The 21,269-nt window shown below is 43.0% G+C and overlaps 1 protein-coding gene across 18 annotated transcripts in view; it reads left to right on the forward strand.

Annotated features, from left to right (window-relative positions):
- LOC126284515 (mucin-17-like) overlaps positions 1-21,269 on the forward strand; it is a 321,811-nt gene that overhangs the window by 124,924 nt on the left and 175,618 nt on the right. For all 18 annotated transcript variants that reach the window (XM_049983502.1, XM_049983491.1, XM_049983495.1 and 15 more), the window contains exon 7: positions 17,528-17,667. In XM_049983502.1, the coding sequence (XP_049839459.1) occupies positions 17,528-17,667 (140 nt within the window). The remainder of the gene's footprint in view (positions 1-17,527; positions 17,668-21,269) is intronic.

The following is a 21,269-nucleotide window of genomic DNA, read 5'->3' on the forward strand; positions in this document are numbered from 1 at the left end:
AGTTACAAGTATTAGAATTATTCCTTGGCATTAAACGCCACATATCCATTCAATTTTAACATTTTAATTTAACCATCTGTGAATTAAGCAAATAGATGATTGCTACCTCTCATACCAAATTAACAAACCAACAATTTGAATGACTTCAAGGCGCTTCAAATGTTGTTGTTGTTGTTGTGGTCTTCAGTCCTGAGACTGGTTTGATGCAGCTCTCCATGCTAACCTATCCTGTGCAAGCTTCTTCATCTCCCAGAACCAATTGCAACCCACATCCTTCTGAATCTGCTTAGTGTAGTCATCTCTTGGTCTCCCTCTACGATTTTTACCCTCTACGCTGCCCTCCAATACTAAATTGGTGCTCCCTTGATGCCTCAGAACATGTCCTACCAACCGACCCCTTCTTCTGGTCAAGTTGTGCCACAAACTTCTCTTCTCCCCAATCCTATTCAATACTTCCTCATTAGTTATGTGATCTACCCATCTAATCTTCAGCATTCTTCTGTAGCACCACATTTCGAAAGCTTCTATTCTCTTCTTGTCCAAACTAGTTATCGTCCATGTTTCACTTCCATACATGGCTACACTCCATACAAATACTTTCAGAAACGACTTCCTGACACTTAGATCTATACTCGATGTTAACAAATTTCTCTTCTTCAGAAACGCTTTCCTTGCCATTTTCAGTCTACATTTTATATCACCTCTACTTCGACCATCATCAGTTATTTTGCTCCCCAAATAGCAAAACTCCTTTGCTACTTCAAGTGTCTCATTTCCTAATCTAATTCCCTCAGCATCACCCGACTTAATTCGACTACATTCCATTATCCTCGTTTTGCTTTTGTTGATGTTCGTCTTATATCCTCCTTTCAACTGCTCTTCCAAGTCCTTTGCTGTCTCTGACAGAATTACAATGTCATCGGCGAACCGCAAAGTTTTTATTTCTTCTCCATGGATTTTAATACCTACTCCGCATTTTTCTTTTGTTTCCTTAACTGCTTGCTCAATATACAGATTGAATAACATAGGGGAGAGGCTACAACGCTGTCTCACTCCCTTCCCAACAACTGCTTCCCTTTCATATCCCTCGACTCTTATAACTGCCATCTGGTTTCTGTACAAATTGTAAATCGCCTTTCGCTCCCTGTAATTTACTCCTGCCACCTTCAGAATTTGAAAGAGAGTATTCCAGTCAACATTGTCAAAAGCTTTCTATAAGTCTACAAATGCTAGAAACGTAGGTTTGCCCTTCCTTAATCTAGCTTCTAAGAAAAGTCGTAGGGTCAGTATTGCCTCACGTGTTCCCATATTTCTACGGGATCCAAACTGATCTTCCCCGAGGTCGGCTTCTACTAGTTTTTCCATTCGTCTGTAAAGAATTCGTGTTAGTATTTTGCAGCTGTGACTTATTAAACTGATAGTTCGGTAATTTTCACATCTGTCAACACCTGAATTCTTTGGGATTGGAATTATTATATTCTTCTTGAAGTCTGAGGGTATTTCGCCTGTCTCATACATCTTGCTCACCAGATGCTAGAGTTTTGTCAGGACTGGCTCTCCCAAGGCCGTCAGTAGTTCCAATGGAATGTTGTCTACTCCGGGGGCCTTGTTTCGACTCAGGTCTTTCTGTGCTCTGTCAAACTCTTCACGCAGTATTGTATCTCCCATTTCATCTTCATCTACATCCTCTTCCATTTCCATAATATTGTCCTCAAGTACATCGCCCTTGTATAGACCCTCTACATAGTCCTTCCACCTTTCTGCTTTCCCTTCTTTGCTTAGAACTGGGTTTCCATCTGAGCTCTTGATGTTCATAGAAGTGGTTCTCTTATCTCCAAAGGTGTCTAATTTTCCTGTAGGCAGTATCTATCTTACCACTAGTGAGATAAGCGTCTACATCCTTACATTTGTCCTCTAGCCATCCCTGCTAAGCCATTTTGCACTTCCTGTCGATCTCATTTTTGAAACGGCTGTATTCCTTTTAGCCTGCTTCATTTTCTGCATTTTATATTTTCTCCTTTCATCAATTAAATTTAATATTTCTTCAGTTACCCAAGTATTTCTACTAGCCCTCGTCTTTTTACCTACTTTATCCTCTGCTGCCTTCACTACTTCATCCCTAAAAGCTACCCATTCTTCTTCTACTGTATTTCTTTCCCCCATTCCTGTCCATTGCTCCCTTATGCTCTCCCTGAAACTCTGTACAACCTCTGGTTCTTTTAGTTTATCCATGTCCCATCTCCTTAAATTCCCACCTTTTTGCAGTTTCTTCGGTTTTAATCTACAGGTCATAACCAATAGATTGTGGTCAGAGTCCACATCTGCCCCAGGAAATGTCTTACAATTTAAAACCTGGTTCCTAAATCTCTGTCTTACCATTATAAAATCTATCTGATACCTTTTAGTATCTCCAGGCTTCTTCCATGTATACAACCTTCTTTTATGATTCTTGAACCAAGTGTTACCTATGATTAAGTTGTGCTCTGTGCAAAATTCTACCAGGCGGCTTCCTCTTTCATTTCTTTGCCCCAGTCCATATTCACCTACTACGTTTCCTTCTCTCCCTTTTCCTACTACCGAATTCCAGTCACCCATGACTATTAAATTTTCATCTCCCTTCATTATCTGAATAATTTCTTTTATTCCATCATACATTTCTTCAATTTCTTCGTCATCTGCAGAGCTAGTTGCCATATAAACTTGTACTACTGTAGTAGGTGTGGGCTTCGTATCTATCTTGGCCACAATAATGCGTTCACTATGCTGTTTGTAGTAGCTTACCCGCATTCCTATTTTCCTATTCATTATTAAACCTACTCCTGCCTTACCCCTATTTGATTTTGTGTTTATAACCCTGTAGTCGTTATCAGGAGAAAGAAAACTGGCATTCTACGGATCGGAGCGTGGAATGTCAGATCCCTTAATCGGGAAGGTAGGTTAGAAAATTTAAAAAGGGAAATGGATAGGTTAAAGTTAGATATAGTGGGAATTAGTGAGGTTCGGTGGCAGGAGGAACAAGACTTCTGGTCAGGTGACTACAGGGTTATAAACACAAAATCAAATAGGGGTAATGCAGGAGTAGGTTTAATAATGAATAGGAAAATAGGAATGCGGGTAAGCTACTACAAACAGCATAGTGAACGCATTATTGTGGCCAAGATAGATACGAAGCCCACACCTACTACAGTAGTACAAGTTTATATGCCAACTAGCTCTGCAGATGATGAAGAAATTGAAGAAATGTACGATGAAATAAAAGAAATTATTCAGATAGTGAAGGGAGACGAAAATTTAATAGTAATGGGTGACTGGAATTCGAGTGTAGGAAAATGGAGAGAAGGAAACATAGTAGGTGAATATGGATTGGGGCTAAGAAATGAAAGAGGAAGCCGCCTAGTAGAATTTTGCACAGAGCACAACTTAATCATAGCTAACACTTGGTTTAAGAATCATGAAAGAAGGTTGTATACGTGGAAGAACCCTGGAGATACTAAAAGGTATCAGATAGATTATATAATGGTAAGACAGAGATTTAGGAACCAGGTTTTAAGTTGTAAGACATTTCCAGGGGCAGATGTGGACTCTGACCACAATCTATTGGTTATGACCTGTAGATTAAAACTGTAAAAACTGCAAAAATGTGGGAAATTAAGGAGATGGGACCTGGATAAACTGAAAGAACCAGAGGTTGTACAGAGTTTCAGGGAGAGCATAAGGGAACAATTGACAGGAATAGGGGGAAAAATACAGTAGAAGAAGAATGGGTAGCTCTGAGGGATGTAGTAGTGAAGGCAGCAGAGGATAAAGTAGGTACAAAGACGAGGGCTGCTAGAAATCCTTGGGTAACAGAAGAAATATTGAATTTAATTGATGAAAGGAGAAAATATAAAAATGCAGTAAATGAAGCAGGCAAAAAGGAATACAAACGTCTCAAAAATGAGATCGACAGGAAGTGCAAAATGGCTAAACAGGGATGGCTAGAGGACAAATGTAAGGATGTAGAAGCTTATCTCACTAGGGGGAAGATAGATACTGCCTACAGGAAAATTAAAGAGACCTTTGGAGAGAAGAGAACCACGTGTATGAATATCAAGAGCTCAGATGGCAGCCCAGTTCTAAGCAAAGAAGGGAAGGCAGAAAGGTGGAAGGAGTATATAGAGGGCTTATACAAGGGCGATGTACTTGAGGACAATATTATGGAAATAGAAGAGGATGTAGATGAAGACGAAATGGGAGATACGATACTGCGTGAAGAGTTTGACAGAGCACTGAAAGACCTGAGTCGAAACAAGGCCCCTGGAGTAGACAACATTCCATTGGAACTACTGACGGGCTTGGGAGAGCCAGTTCTGACAAAACTCTACCAGCTGGTGAGCAAGATGTATGAGACAGGCGAAATACCCTCAGACTTCAAGAAGAATATAATAATTCCAATCCCAAAGAAAGCAGGTGTTGACAGATGTGAAAATTACCGAACTATCAGTTTAATAAGCCACGGCTGCAAAATACTAACGCGAATTCTTTACAGACGAATGGAAAAACTGGTAGATGCAGACCTCGGGGAGGATCAGTTTGGATTCCGTCGAAATGTTGGAACACGTGAGGCAATACTGACCTTACGACTTATCTTAGAAGAAAGATTAAGAAAAGGCAAACCTACGTTTCTAGCATTTGTAGACTTAGAGAAAGCTTTTGACAATGTTGACTGGAATACTCTTTTTCAAATTCTAAAGGTGGCAGGGGTAAAATACAGGGAGCGAAAGGCTATTTATAATTTGTACAGAAACCAGATGGCAGTAATAAGAGTCGAGGGGCATGAAAGGGAAGCAGTGGTTGGGAAAGGAGTGAGACAGGGTTGTAGCCTCTCCCCGATGTTATTCAATCTGTATATTGAGCAAGCAGTAAAGGAAACAAAAGAAAAATTTGGAGTAGGTATTAAAATTCATGGAGACGAAGTAAAAACTTTGAGGTTCGCCGATGACATTGTAATTCTGTCAGAGACAGCAAAGGACTTGGAAGAGCAGTTGAACGGAATGGACAGTGTCTTGAAAGGAGGATATAAGATGAACATTAACAAAAGCAAAACGAGGATAATGGAATGTAGTCAAATTAAATCGGGTGATGCTGAGGGAATTAGATTAGGAAATGAGACACTTCAAGTAGTAAAGGAGTTTTGCTATTTAGGAAGTAAAATAACTGATGATGGTCGAAGTAGAGAGGATATAAAATGTAGACTGGCAATGGCAAGGAAAGCGTTTCTGAAGAAGAGAAATTTGTTAACATCGAATATAGATTTATGTATCAGGAAGTCGTTTCTGAAAGTATTTGTTTGGAGTGTAGCCATGTATGGAAGTGAAACATGGACGATAAATAGTTTGGACAAGAAGAGAATAGAAGCTTTCGAAATGTGGTGCTACAGAAGAATACTGAAGATAAGGTGGATAGATCACGTAACTAATGAGGAGGTATTGAATAGGATTGTGGAGAAGAGAAGTTTGTGGCACAACTTGACTAGAAGAAGGGATCGGTTGGTAGGACATGTTTTGAGGCATCAAGGGATCACAAATTTGGCATTGGAGGGCAGCGTGGAGGGTAAAAATCGTAGAGGGAGACCGAGAGATGAGTACACTAAGCAGATTCAGAAGGATGTAGGTTGCAGTAGTTACTGGGAGATGAAGCAGCTTGCACAGGATAGGGTAGCATGGAGAGCTGCATCAAACCAGTCTCAGGACTGAAGACAACAACAACAACAACAACCCTGTAGTCACCTGACCAGAAGTCTTGCTCCTCCTGCCACCGAACTTCACTAATTCCCACTATATCTAATTTTTAACCTATCCATTTCCCTTTTTAAATTTTCTAACCTACCTGCCCGATTAAGGGATCTGACATTCCACGCTCCGATCCGTAGAACGCCAGTTTTCTTTCTCCTGATAACGACATCCTCTTGAGTAGTCCCCGCCCGGAGATCCGAATGGGGGACTATTTTACCTCCGGAATATTTTACCCAAAAGGACGCCATCATCATTTAACCATACAGTAAAGCTGCATGCCATCGGGAAAAATTACGGCCGTAGTTTCCCCTTGCTTTCAGCCGTTCGCATACCAGCAAAGCAAGGCCGTTTTGGTCATTGTTACAAGGCCAGATCAGTCAATCATCCAGACTGTTGCCCCTGCAACTACCGAAAAGGCTGCTGCCCCTCTTCAGGAACCACACGTTTGTCTGGCCTCTCAACAGATATCTGTATCGCTGAGGCACGCAAGCCTCCCCACCAACGGCAAGGTCCATGGTTCATGGGGGGCGCTTCAAATAAGAAGTAACTACTTGACTAATGCAAAACAAGACTACATGACTTGATGTTACAATTCTGGAGCAACAGCTGTGCAGACAGTTTTAGTGAATTACTCGTACTCCACACGCGCTCAGTAAGTAAACGGCTAGTTCGCATCATCGGTTTACGAGAAGCAACAGGGTCAGCCCACTTAATCGTATTACAGTTATAAACAATTCAGTGATCATCCACCCAGGTAATCTTTACGTAATGGTTGAGGAAAAGGAACTCCGTTTAAAGCACAAAATATCTAAAGTACGGTGAAACAACAGTGCATGACAGTTCTTTAAATATGCACGCCGTACTATATTACAGCCACCTGAAGCTAAGACATTTCTTAACTGGCGAGAGAAACTTGAACGGTACAAAGTCGGCAAAATATCAAATCACGTAGACCAGCCAGCGGTTTCATAACATATACGCTCAGTAGTGCAATCCGGTCACAGAATAGTGTACAATAGCGGAACTGTACTCGTACTCCGACTGTACCCAGGCTGTGGGACACACTTATGCTTGAAACACCTTTTAGCCATCAAACCAAAAGCGGTCACCGCTGCTGGTGGACGCCAGTGCAAACTGCAAACTGTCCCCTCACACTGGAGTCCATACTCTCGTCGGACTCAATACTCAGCGACACCGCCGTCTCCGTACTCTCACAACAACGGACAACGCGCCCCTCACTGCAACGCGCTCTCTCTCTCTCTCTCTCTCTCTCTCTCTCTCTCTCTCTCACACACACACACTCTCTCTCTCTCACTCTACCAGCAACCGCGTGATCCGTCGGCTCGCGGGATATCCTCGCACCACCGCAGAATCAAACTTGAAGGACTCGAGAGTAACCGACACGTGACGCGCGCTTAAGTAGCCTTCCAGTCACAGACCCTCAGACCAGCGTCTCTGATCGGAAGACTCAACAGCGGACGACCATCGATACCCAGAGAGGTACTACTGTGGCCGCGAAGCCAGTGCGCACGGCTCACCGACAAAATTGGAATATTGAGTTTTTATCACAATTTCAAACGGTACGTTAACTGAGAAAAATCCAAGAACTCTGTCGCTGAAGACTTCATAGCCATATAATTGAAAAGACTGCTGACTCGAGACGAATCTTGCTTGTCTATACGTCCCTTTCGTTAACTCACCCCTCTATTATGATGTTCAGGAGCCTATAATGGCACACACTCAATAAGTTTCTTTCTTCTTTTGACCAATGATTTCTATAGACTTCTCTTTCTCATCCACTCTTTTAAGAACCACTTCGTTTGTAGCCATGTCAGTCCACATTATTCTGAGCAACACCATGTATAACACCATATTTCGAAAGCATTTACACAGAAGAGTCAAAGAAATTGTTACTCCTACCTAATATTGTGTAGGGCGCAGCGAGCACTCAGAAGTGGCCCAACACGACGTGGCATGGACTCGACTAATGTCTGAAGTGGTGATGGAGGGAATTGACACCTCTGAACCCTGCCCGAGCGTCCATAAATCCGTAAGAGTACGAAGGGGTAGAAATCCCTTCTGAACAGCACGTTGCAAGGCATCCCAGATATGCTCAATAATGTTCATGTCTGAGGAGTTTGGTAGCCAGCGGAAATGGCACTCAGAGGAGTGTTCCTGGAGCCAGTCTGTAGTAATTCTGGACGTGTGGCGTGTCGCATTGTCCTGTTGGAATTGCCCAAGTCCGTCGGAATGCACAATGGACACGATTGGATGCAAGTGATCAGACAGGATGCTTACGTATATGTCACCTGTCAGTCGTATCAGAACTCCACATCACTCCAGCTGCACGCGCCCCACACCATCACAGAGCCTCCACCGGCGCTCACCTGCCGACAAGCAGAGTCCACGGTTTCTTGAGGCTGTCTCCACGCCCGTAAACCTCCATCCGCTCGATACAATTTGAAACGAGACTCATCTGACCAGACAACATCTTTCCGGTCATCACCAGTCCAATGGCGGTGTTGACGGGCCTTGGCGAGGGATAAAGCTTTGTGTCGAGCAGTCATCAAAGTACACGAGTGGGCCTTCGGCTCCGAAATCCCATATCGATGATCTTTCGTTGAATGGTTCGCACGCTGACACTTGTCGATGCCCAGCTTTGGAATCTGCAGCAATTTGCCGAAGTGTTGCACTTCTGTCAAGCTAAACGATTCTCCTCAGTCGTCGCTGGTCCTGTTCTTCCAGTATCTTTTTCCGGCCGCAGTGATGTCGGAGATTTGATGTTTTACCCGATTTCTGATGTTCGCGGTACACCCGTAAAATGACCGTCCCGTCGCTCGTGCGCTGACTATAATACAACTCACTTAAATCTTTCCAGAACGACACTTTCACTCTGCAGCGGAGTGTGCGCTGATCTCAAACTTCCTGGCAGATTAAAACTGTGTGCCAGACCGAGACTCGAACTCTGGACCTTTACCTTTGGCAGGCAAGTGCTCTACCATCTGAGCTACCCGAGCACGAACGTAGGAGACGAGGTACTGGGAGAAGTAAAGCCGAGAGGAGGGGGCGTGAGTCGTACTTGGGTAGCTCAGTTGGTAGAGCACTTGCCCGCGAATGGCAAACGTCCCGAGTTCGAGTCTCGGTCCGACACACCGTTTTAATCTGCCAGGAAGTTTCACTTAAATCTTGATAACCTGCCAATTTAGCGGACTAATCGAACTAACAATTGCGCCAGAAACTTATTGTCTTATATTAGCGTTGCCGACCGCAGCGCCGCATTCTGCCTGTTTATATCTCTGTATTTGAATACGCATGCCTATACCAGTTTCTCTGGCGCTTCAGTGTAGTTTCTTCTATCTTCAGTCCCAAGAGATCAATCTTAAATCTTGATAACCTGTCAATTTAGCAGACAAATCGATCTAACAACTGCGTCACACACTTATTGTCTTATATTAGCGTTTCCGACCGCAGCGCCGTATTCTGCCTGTTTATATCTCTGTATTTGAATACGCATGCCTATACCAGTTTCTCTGGCGCTTCAGTGTAGTTTCTTCTATCTTCAGTCCCAAGAGATCAAACCTCACTCCAAACATTGGCTTTGAGCTACATGTTCCTGATTTCGAGATAGGTGTTCTACGAATTTAAGATTTCCTTCTTCTTGTTGAAGACAGGTTTTTCTTGATCATTTCTACTTCTGATTTCTGCTTTATGACATGCATTCTTACTGATCTTATTTACTAAATAAGTCAATGAGTCAACTTGCACAAGTAAGTCGTTAACTTTGTAAATTTCGACTTTCAGTTTCTCTTTTTTATCAGATTTCAATACATTTACTTTTTATTTATTTATTTCCATACTATTCTCTCTCTCCACAATCATAACCATTTTGATTAACATGGCTCCTAGGTCCTCTGCATTTTAGCGAGGACATTTGTTCTGGGGTGAGCTCTGCAGCATCCAGTGTGGCGTTGTAGTTAGTGTCGTGTGATGCAGGTCACCAGGTCAAACCCAGTCACTAGCGATTTGCCATTTTTGGAAGGTCCGAGAAATTTACCTTCGTAGTGTTTCCATATTCCGAAATATTCGATATTTATATAAATAGCAGCATTCTCTGTCCGGGAGTTGAGTATTCCTCTGATTGTACTTTGGGACTCCCAATAAAGATGCTTTCAGTGCTAACTATTGTACTTCGATGACGATCCTGCTTTCGAATTCTGATCTGACTGTGGTTGCATCACAGGTATTATCGGTTTCATAGGCTTCATCTGACAACTTTGTGGTGAATGTGAAAATTTTGACCTGTTGTTTCCTTCAGTCAAAAACAAATGAGCCTCAGACAAGAGTGGCTCTTGACAGGGGACAGTAAGTATTCCAGCAATAAGCTGAAAAGTAAGACTGTGGGGAAGTCAGTAAACAGAAATCAAGTTTTATTGTTATGTAGTTCTGATACCAGAGGTTTAGGTTAACATTTTGCAGGATAAGCTAAGACCAAAATACTAGGCCGTCAATTATTTAAATCTCCTGATGGTGTGGGTAAGGTGACAGGGGATTTAGGATCATTTTGTTTAGACATCCCCAAGGAAGATGTTCTTATAGTGAGTGTGATGGGCAATAGAATAAACAGAGATCATAAATACGGAATAGAGTATGAAGTAGTAAATCTTGCACCAGCATCGAGTGTTGGGTTTCTATCTGAGATACCCTGATCGACCTCGTTTGATCTTTTCTGTCAGCAGAGTTGATTTGGAGCTGGAGCAGATGCTTACGTCGGGTGCAGGCTCATGTATTCGCATGGTTCCTGTTGACTCTGTAAGTAGACGGGATCACACTATTCGTTGCCTTCACCTCAAAAGGGAAGGAAAGGAGAAACTGTCCGCACCAATATCAGAGATCCTTGAGGAGGAGGTACTGTCGTGAGTGATAAAATGCCAGTGGTTAGAGGTTTCCGAACAGTATCAGGATAGAGAGGACACGAAGAAATCTTCAATTTAAAAAAGGAATCTAAATAACATGATTCTGGAATACGACATCAGTAGAAATAGTTGTTAGTTGAAATTTTTTAGTAATAATCAGAATGTTTTCCACCCAATTATATCTGTGACAGCGTGAAAATCTACCTATCACATTGATGAAAATATTAGAAGATTGAGAAATAAAATTATTTAACTAATTATATGATAAAACCCAGTTGATACGATCTGCTTCTCTGAACATTAAGTGACTACTGGTATACTTGTCTTAAGTGTTACAGGACACAGTTTAGCAGCTCAGTGAAGTAAAAATGGAGAAAGGAGAGTAGCCACATTTACCTGTTACTGTAATAAATTTAAAAAAATAGACATTCACAAATTCTGCTTAGGGCAGCATGTGGAAGCATGTGCCACTGGACTAGAATTTCGCAAAACATCTTTTATAATAGTAAGTATATACCGAGCATCTGCAGGTAATTTTATTCCATTCATAAGTCGCCTTGAAGCGATGTTCGCCTACTTATTACAGTCAATAACAGTATTGTTCAAACCTAATTCTGATGCAAACATCTCAATTATGGTAGATAATTGCTCAAAAGCAAATAGAAAGGTCTGATAAACAAAATTATCATACGAAACCAATCTCAGTGTCTTCTAAGACCATGACATACAGGTCTTTCTGTTTATGGTTGACAATAAACATTTCTATTAATAAAGTCTGCACCTTTTTTGAAAGTTGTTTCGCTGAAAAGTAACGCAAACTCTAGAAACAATCTATGTGGATTACTCAAGAAATAAACCTATCTTGTACAACAAAAAGGAAACTGTAAATTGTATCTGTCAGTCAGGAAGAACTCAGATGTTGATGATGCAGCTCATTACCAGACATGATGCAAATTATTGAAGATAGTAATATAGACAGCAAAGTAAAAACATTACATGAGAAAGATAGAGGTAACGAGATAAAGACAAAACGGGATATAGTGACGGAGGAGACTCGAAGAATGAATGTTTAAGGATCAGATTGTATTAAGAATAAATACGTTCGGAACATGTGTGCAGCTTTGCAAAACTTTTTTAACAAACATTTCAAACTGTTACTGAGAAGACGTAGGTTGTCTGGTTCGGTAGATACTGCCACGGAATATCTCAAACCAGCCATACAAATAACTTCAGTAATATGAATATGAGCATTACTACACCAGTAGAAGTAACATCCACTATAAAACGTTTGAAACCATTCTTGTGGTTACAAAAAATATGAACAAAATTAATTTTAAAAAGTTCTGAGTTTAATAACATGTTAAGTTCTTTGTGTAAACAGTTATTTATAACTAGAGCATTTCCCAAATGGCTGAAGAATGCAGAAATTAACGCCTTGTATTAGAAAGATGATGAAATATGTCAAATTCCCATCCAATTTCACTTTTTCTAGCGATCCTAAAATTTTAGAAAAGGTGGTAAACCATAGGCTTCTTAATCATCTGATTAAAAACAACATAGTTCGGATTTCTGAAGGCTTCCAATATTGAGAATGCTACTTACACCTATAGCGAGAATCTTCTTAATTCATTAGACAATAATTTCAAGGCTATTGGCATACTTTCAGATCTGTCAGAGTCATGACTACATAAACGGTGATGTTCTTTTCAGTAATTAGAATAGTATGGTTTCACAAGAAATGCTGCATAATTAGTCTTTGATAGGAAACAAAGGATGTCAGTAGGAAAGCGTCCTGTATTAAGTTGTCAGTCGTAATCCAAGTGGGAACTAGTTATTTGCAGTGTCCCACAAGGTTCCATCTTAAGACCCTTACTTATTCTTGTGTATATCAGTGTCCTTTCATCAGTAATATTACCATATGCCAAGTTTGTTTTCTTTGTACATTAAACAAACATCACAATAAAGGACAAATCAAGTGTAGTTTTAGAAAGGTGGTTTAATGAAATTTTCTTGGAAATTAATAAATGGTAGCTAGTCATTCTCACTAAATTTTGAGATAACACACTAAATGCAGTACAGAAATCATAAAAGAATTTCTCTAGTACATGGCAAAAATATGTCGGTAAGAAGAAAGAGGTTGGAATTCACTGGATTACAGCTTTATAATAAAGTCAATGGGTAGCAGCACACCACAGACGTCCTGGACCACCTAAACAAATCTTCCCAATATGTTTCCATTAGCATATCTCTGTTTCCTCTGTGAAAATGTACAGTGCATTCTTGTTTTATGACACGTTCCACGTCCTTCATTATGTCCTCACTGTGTATGTATGGAATGAAAATTACATCTAATAAATCTAATTTCAAACTCTCTGCGGGTCGTCTCTGATTTTTCAAAGAGCCTGTAGCATATACTAGTTAAAGATAATGGGCAATAATGCACAACCTTTTTGAATCTGCACTACTTCCTTGTTTATCCTCCAATCAATAACAGCTGTCTCATTTTTGTTAAGGTTCCATAACACTCTTTCATCTTGATAGTATATTCCCACATTTTTTCAAGACGACAAACATTTTGTCTCGTTTGACAATATCAAAGGCTTTCTCTGTGTCTATCAACTGCTACGCACGTAATTATGTTCCCTTTCTATCGTTTCTCTACAGCTAGTATTGCTACTCTGATTTTCCGGAATCCAAACATCCCCAACTCCCCTAGTATTTGACTCAGAAGTTTCGACACAGACAACCGATTCGTCTCTGCTTTGGCAGGTCCCTTGTGCACAACCTAAAATGAAAGAATCGATGATTTTTAGCACATTACCCTTTTCCATCTCCCTGTTTTCCAGTAAACCAACTCTGAGGTTCATAATATGCCGCCTACTAAGACCTGAAGGGATCCCTAGAAAACTGAAACAGGGCATTTCTCGTCTTTATTCGAAGGCTATTTTTTTACACCTCCGATGGTTCACAAACGGAAATTATAGTGACAATCGATAACGTTTTATTTGCAACATTTAGCTACGTCTTCCAACTACTTCTCTACACAGTGGCTGCTCCGACTTAGACATTTGTCGCAGTGTGATGCCAACTTTCTCATACCCTCTTCATAGTAGGCAGGCGCGCTGCAATTTTCCACCAGTTTCCTGCACTAGTCTCCTACTCTTCATCTGTGTCAAAATGATGTTCTCGTAATTAGCTGTTCATGTGAGGAAAGAGATGAAACACAGACGGAACCAAGTCCAGGCTGTATGGTGGGTGATCAAACGCTAACCATCGAAAACCCTGCAGAAGAATCTTCACTGCAGCTGCAATATGCAGCTGAGCACAGTGAAGAAGAAACAGGGAAAGCATGACAGTTACATTATGTGGGTTGCACGAAATCAGGCGAAATCCCTCAGCAGGACTTCACACTTAGCAGAAGCACTAGTTTCTAGGCACATTTACACGCTCACTATGTGTCCAGAATTAAAAGTGCGACACAATGCGACAGTCGGGCGTACTAGAGACACTGCACAGCACATCTGAGCAAAACGTCACCACATTTTCGCTTTGGTTTCGATTTCGTGACGGAACTGAGCTTGAAAACAAAATAGCCCTCGTACATGTGGTTCGAAAACGCTTATTTTCCGAGAAATCGAAAAAAGAAGCTGTTACCACTGCCGCTTATGCTCTCCAGTGGAGGACCTGTGTTCAGTTTCCGTGTACACTGGTGTCCAAAATGAAAACCGAGCGGGGTGGCGCAGTGGTTAGCACACTGGACTCGCATTCGGGAGAACGACGGTTCAAACCCACGTCCGGCCATCCAGATTTAGGTTTCCCGTGATTTTCCTGAATCGCTTCAGGCAAATGAGGGGATGGTTTCGTTGAAAGGGCACGGCAGACTTCCTTCCGCATCCTTCCCTAATCCGAGCTTGTGCTCCTTCTCTAATGACGTCGTTGTCGACGGGACGTTAAACGCTAATCTCCTCCTCCAAAAATAAAGCAACAAACGGAAATTTTGAAGGTTCCGTTTATTTTTCCACGAAGCACTATCAAATGATTCAAATGGCTATAGCACTATGCGACTCAACTTCTGAGGTCATCAGTCGCCTAGAACTTAGAAATAATTAAACCAAACTAACCTAAGGACATCACACACATCCATGCCCGAGGCAGGATTCGAACCTGCGATCGTAGCGGTCGCTCGGCTACATACTGTAGCGCCTAGAACCGTACGGCCACTCCGGCCGGCGAAGCAGTATCAACAGTCGATACTAATGTAGAAACAGTATTAAGAATACAGAACGAAATCAGCTGTAACGTGCATAACGGTCTACAAAAACGTTCTTCGTTTTTTTTCCAACCACCCAGAATCTCACAATAGTTAATATACTGAGTATGGGGTGTGACCACCTGTGGCATCTATCCAAGCGTGACAACGACAGGGCATGCTGTGAATGATGTCACCAATCTGATGTTGAGGAAATAACGCCCATTCTTTCTGAAAATCTGCTCACAAGTCTTGCAGAGTGCTTGGTGGATGCTGACGTGATGCAACCAGTCTCCATACTGCATACCAGACGTGCTTTATCGGATCCAAACTGGGAGAGCGAGCAGGCCACGCCATGCATCCAATATCTTCTATTGCCAAAAAGAATATCAACCACCCATGCTCTATGAGGTCGAGTGTTATCGTCCATCAGTACAAACTGTTGGCCCAAAACACTTCGCAACAACACCGCATGAGATCCCAAGATCTTCCCACGTTGCCTGACAGCAGTTAAATCTTGCTGAATCACCAGAACAGTTTCATGGAGAAGTGTTAGAGTGCTCAACATAATCCCTGTCCACACCGTTATGGATCCTCCTAGGTATCGGTCTCTTTACAGAATGTTCGGATCCCGAAATCGTGTTCCACCTTGCCTCCAGAAGCGAATCCGTCGAGAATCACTCTCCAGACCAAATCGGGACTCATCTGTGGGAAGAACATTGGCCCACCGCTTGACAATCCAGGTTGCACATTGACCACTCCACTCTGGACGTTCCTTTCTGCAAAGACGCACCAGAGGTAAACGCACAGCAGCTCTCCGACAATAAAGGCCACACTGCTGAAGCCTCCTGTACACCGTTTACCTCGATACGACACGCCCAGTGGATGATGCGAGGTCAGATGCAGGCTGCAGTGCAGTGCTAAGGCCATACCACCGTGCCCTTACAGCCAAATAACGGTCCACTCTTTCTGTCACACATGGTCGACCGTGCCCTTACAGCCAAATAACGGTCCACTCTTTCTGATGTCACACATGGTCGACCGTGCCCTTACAGACAAATGACGGTCCACTCTTTCTGATGTCACACACGGTCGACCGTGTCCTAGTTTCCGGGATACTGTTTCGGTCTCTATAAACTGACGCCTCATCTGAGAAACAACAGAACGATTGACATTAAGCCATCGGGCTTCATCGGTTTGCGACTCTGCTGCTTCCGTTCTTCTTATGACCCTCCACCGCAGCGAGTCTCGTAGGGTTCTTCTTTTTGCCATACAGCAACGTCGGTGACTGTATACATAGCGACTGTGTATGTGCAACTACCCGGCAAACACTACCCCCCTTAACAGGTGCCCTGACGTCATTGCTGGTGTGGTTGTCCGTCGACCGGAATCATAAGGACATCTGTTGACAGTTTCCATAACTCTTCCCCTAATTAGTCTAAGGACGGTGAAATAGCAGTGTGTTACTTTAATTGGTTGGGAAGGGAGTGAGACAGGGTTGTAACCTCTCCTCGATGTTATTCAATCTGTATATTGAGCAAGCAGTAAAGGAAACAAAAGAAAAGTTTGGAGTAGGTATTAAAATCCACGGAGAAGAAATAAAAACTTTGAGGTTCGCCGATGACATTGTAATTCTGTCAGAGACAGCAAAGGACTTGGAACAGCAGTTGAACGGAATGGACAGTGTCTTGAAAGGAGGATATAAGATGAAGATCAACAAAAGCAAAACGAGGATAATGGAATGTAGTCGAATTAAGTTGGGTGATGCTGAGGGAATTAGATAAGGAAATGAGACACTTAAAGTAGTAAAGGAGTTTGTTATTTGGGGAGCAAAATAACTGATGATGGTCCAAGTAGACAGGATACAAAATGTAGACTGGCAATGGCAAGGAAAGCGTTTCTGAAGAAGAGAAATTTGTTAACATCGAGTATAGATTTAAGTGTCAGGAAGCCGTTTCTGAAAGTATTTGTATGGAGTGTAGCCACGTATGGAAGTGAAACATGGACAATAAATAGTTTGGACAAGAAGAAAATAGAAGGTTTCTAAATGTAATGCTACAGAAGAATGTTGAAGATTAGGTGGGTAGATCACATAACTAATGAGGAGGTATTGAATAGGAATGGTGAGAAGAGAAGTTTGTGGCACAACTTGACCAGAAGAAGGGATCGGTTGGTAGGACATGTCCTGAGGCATCAAGGGATCACAAAGTTAGCATTGTAGGGCAGCGTGGAGGGTAAAAATCGTAGAGGGAGACCAAGAGATGAATACACTAAGCAGATTGAGAAGGATGTAGGTTGCAGTAGGTACTGGGAGATGAAATAGCTTGCACAGGATAGATTAACATGGTGAGCTGCATCAAATCAGTCCCAGGACTGAAGACCATAACAACAACAACTTTGAATTTTGGACACTAGCGTATATCTTGTAGTACACTTTTTTCTTACGATTTTACTCTTGTTAGTTACTGGAAAGTACACAAAGAAAAAAGTATAGCGCACTGGACAGCAGGTAGCGCTAAATAACGTGCCATAGCCTCTCCGCGTGCTTATTATCTCTTTGGGTGGCTCAATGAAGTTTGTCTCCTTCGCAGACGTGACCCCGACAAGCGACGCGTTCGCCGTGGACGTGAGGGCCGCGGCGGACGGCACCGCCACCGTGAGCCTGCGGTGGGCGGAGGGCGTGGCGCCGGAGGCCCTCCAGGACCTCAAGTACGCCCTCGTAGTCCTGCAGGTGAGTCGGTGGCGCGCTCCTCTGTGGGGGTCAGCAGTGCGCTGTTGCCACAGGCGATATCCACGAGAGCGTCGGTAGGTCTCCGCAGTAATAGCTTACCAGAAAAAATAGTATTCATCCCGTCGAGAAACGCAGACTGGTCACTTTGGAGTGCTGTGAATGATGTAGGTCCACCTTCGTAGCTGAGTGATCCGTGAGTCTGACTGAAATGTGGAGGATCCGACTCAACTCCAGGTATTCTCAGTGGATTTTTCTTGATGGGACGACTCGAACAGGGTGCTCTCAGCCTCCTGACGCCATTGGAAAGGCCTCTTGAGTGAGAAGTAACAGATCCAAATGTCTGGAGAGGAGTCTCCTGACCCCATGCACCTCCGTACCACGTCAGAACGACGCTGTATGACGGAGAATGACACCGCACCAGCCGGTCGGGTGGCCGAGCGGTTCTAGCCGCTTCAGTCTGGAACCGCGCAACCGCTACGGTCGCAGATTCGAATCCAGCCTCGGGCATAGATGTGTATGATGTCCTTAGGTTAGTTAGGTTTAAGTAGTTCTGCGTTCTAGGGGACTGATGACCTCAGATGTTAAGTCCCATAGTGCTCAGAGCCATTTGAACACCGCACCAGTCGGCTCCCTGTAGTCCTTTGGTCCTGTACCCGGAGTTCAAATTAGTAGATGGTGTAGAACTAGGTGGTACTGCAACGCACTTCCGTGCCCGTAATTGGTGGAGACGGAATGGTGTGATCGGTGGAACCAGCGCAGTCATATGGATAGGGTGGACAAATGTGTAGACCTGACAGAATGGCAGAAAGGCGCTATCGTGTTCGAACATGTCCGTGGCCTCATAGCGAATGAATTTGCCCCACTTGTCGGAGTACAGGGACAGACTTTCTAAAATGTCTGTAAGGAATGTGTACCACTTGCCGAGAGTGGTGTCCATGATGAATGAAAACGGCGCTGACAGCTGACAGAACTTGGTTTTGATTGACCACACTACCGACTTCAAGACTTATAGCCACATCGTCAGGTACAGCCAGCGCATTTAAGAAATGGAATATAATTATAAGCACCCTGTTTACAAGGCGAAGACGGCCAATGATCTCTTCAGTGCTGATTCACACCATGCTCGAACTCTTGGGAATCAGCGAAAGGCAGGGAGTAGCAAGGGCGACGGGTAAGAGCCGTTGCATTCGTAGTGTGTGGGTAGGTTGAGAGTTTGCGTCTGACGAGAGGCGTGCTCGGATAGTCAGTGCAGGTGCAGTTACCAACCTATTGAGATTGCTTAGTGGTCACATTAACTGCCTACTAAGCATGAGACCCGGGTTCGAGTCCCAGCCCGACGTAAGTTTTCAACTTTCCCGCTGATTTACATCAGTGCCCACTCGCGGCCAGTATCTGTAATTCCTTTGTGTCTCACTTTATAATTATATTTTAATTCTGAAGTATGTAGGTTGCACCTGAAGATGTGGCTGTAAGCCCTGATACCGGTGATGTGGTCAATTAAACTCAAGTTTTACCGGCTGTCAGCGGTGTTTTCATTCATCGTGGCCTTCAGCAGCTGTGAAGGCCCTGCATATAAAATCGTTCCTGAGGACAGTGGTCGTAATATGATCCTAGCCAACAGGGACCGAAAACTATTGTTACACCGTGTCCATTACAATATTATGTACTGTCGTCAGTGAATGCAGGTCCATCCGAGCCAGTTTCAGAGCGACATTGCGAAGGCAGCTGCATGGAGTGGACATTTGGTGCTAAGTACCCCACAAAAGGCCGTCGGTCACAGCAGCATTTGAAGATGCGTGCCCTCGAAGTTCCAGATAGCACAGAACTGGATTGTAGCTGACTGGAGACATGTAGTGTGATTATACGAGCCACAGCTTTGCTTCCTTTCACGTGATATAAGAGGTTAAGTGTCCCGACTGCCAAAGAGGCGTTTTACCCGCAGTGTGTGGAGGAGGTACTGCTGACTGGCTCGCAGAGGGGCTGTGATTCCTGGGGGTGCTTTCCGTGTCATATGACCGAGGACGTTTATTTCAATATCCTCGATCACCAAATGCTGCCCTTGCTTTTACATCTTCATGATGCTAGGCCATTCCCTTCTTCGAAGGGGACACCACGTCTGGACACATACGTTATTGGCTTGACGAACACTGGGGTGGCCCTTCGCACTTTGACTGGCCAATTAAGTCATCCAATTTTAATCTCACAGAGGATGTTTGGGGCGATGTGGAACAGCGGGTCAGATGTAGAAATCAACTTTCGTGCAGTTTGGTAGCTCTGTGGATAGTCATCAACAATTGGCTTTAATTAGATGTGATATTACCTGAAGCAACTTGCGGACTCTCTTCCTCGCCTGCGTGGGGTCACTATCATTTTCCTTGGTGGGGGGGGGGGGGGACGACTAAAGTTTTGTCTGGTGTGCTTAGAAACATCATTCAGCGTAATCAGCTACACGAAATTGTAAATGTTGTCCCATGCTGTTGCTTACTGAAACAGAAGAATGTTAACAAACACTCTAAAGTGTAAAAACTGTATTAAACGTTTCAAAAAATGGAAAACAGTACTAATGTATGACGCAATAAACTTATTGAAGCATTTTATTTAGTAACCTCGTGCATTCAGAACGTACCATATTTTTCAGCCGTAAACAACCCAGTCTTCTTCTCCTGAAGAAATGGCTGATATGTCGTTATGAGAGTACTATATCGAATAAGCCACAGTCGTCATTCTTCAGCGTTTTTTTTTTTTTTTTTGGGGTCAGCAGCCTACTGACTGGTTTGATGCAGCCCGCCACGAATTCCTCCCCTGTGCTAACCTCTTCATCTCAGAGTAGCACTTGCAACCTACGTCCTCAGTTATTTGCTTGACGTATTCCAATCTCTGTCTTCCTCTACAGTTTTTGCCCTCTACACCTCCCTCTAGTACCATGGAAGTCATTCCCTCATGTCTTAGCAGATGTCCTATCATCCTATCCCTTCTCCTTATCAGTGTTTTCCACATATTCCTTTCCTCTCCGATTCTGCGTAGAACCTCCTCGTTCCTTACCTTATCAGTCCACCTAATTTTCGACATTCGTCTATAGCACCACATCTCAAATGCTTCGATTCTCTTCTGTTCCGGTTTTCCCACAGTCCATGTCTCACTACCATGCAATGCTGTACTCCAGACGTACATCCTCAGAAATTTCTTCCTCAAATTAAGGCCGGTATTTGATATTAGTAGACTTCTCTTGGCCAGAAATGCCTTTTTTGCCATAGCGAGTCTGCTTTTGATGTCTTCCTTGCTCCGTCCCTCATTGGTTATTTTACTGCCTAGGTAGCAGAATTCCTTAACTTCATTGACTTCGTGACCATCAATCCTGATCTTAAGTTTCTCGCTGTTCTCATTTCTACTACTTCTCATTACCTTCGTCTTTCTCCGATTTACTCTCAAACCATACTGTGTACTCATTAGACTGTTCATTCCGTTCAGCAGATCATTTAATTCTTCTTCACTTTCACTCAGGATAGCAATGTCATCAGCGAATCGTATCATTGATATCCTTTCACCTTCTATTTTAATTCCACTCCTGAACCTTTCTTTTATTTCCATCATTGCTTCCTCGA

The sequence above is a fragment of the Schistocerca gregaria genome, chromosome 8 (genome assembly GCF_023897955.1).
Source record: "Schistocerca gregaria isolate iqSchGreg1 chromosome 8, iqSchGreg1.2, whole genome shotgun sequence".
Classification (NCBI taxonomy): domain Eukaryota; kingdom Metazoa; phylum Arthropoda; class Insecta; order Orthoptera; family Acrididae; genus Schistocerca; species Schistocerca gregaria.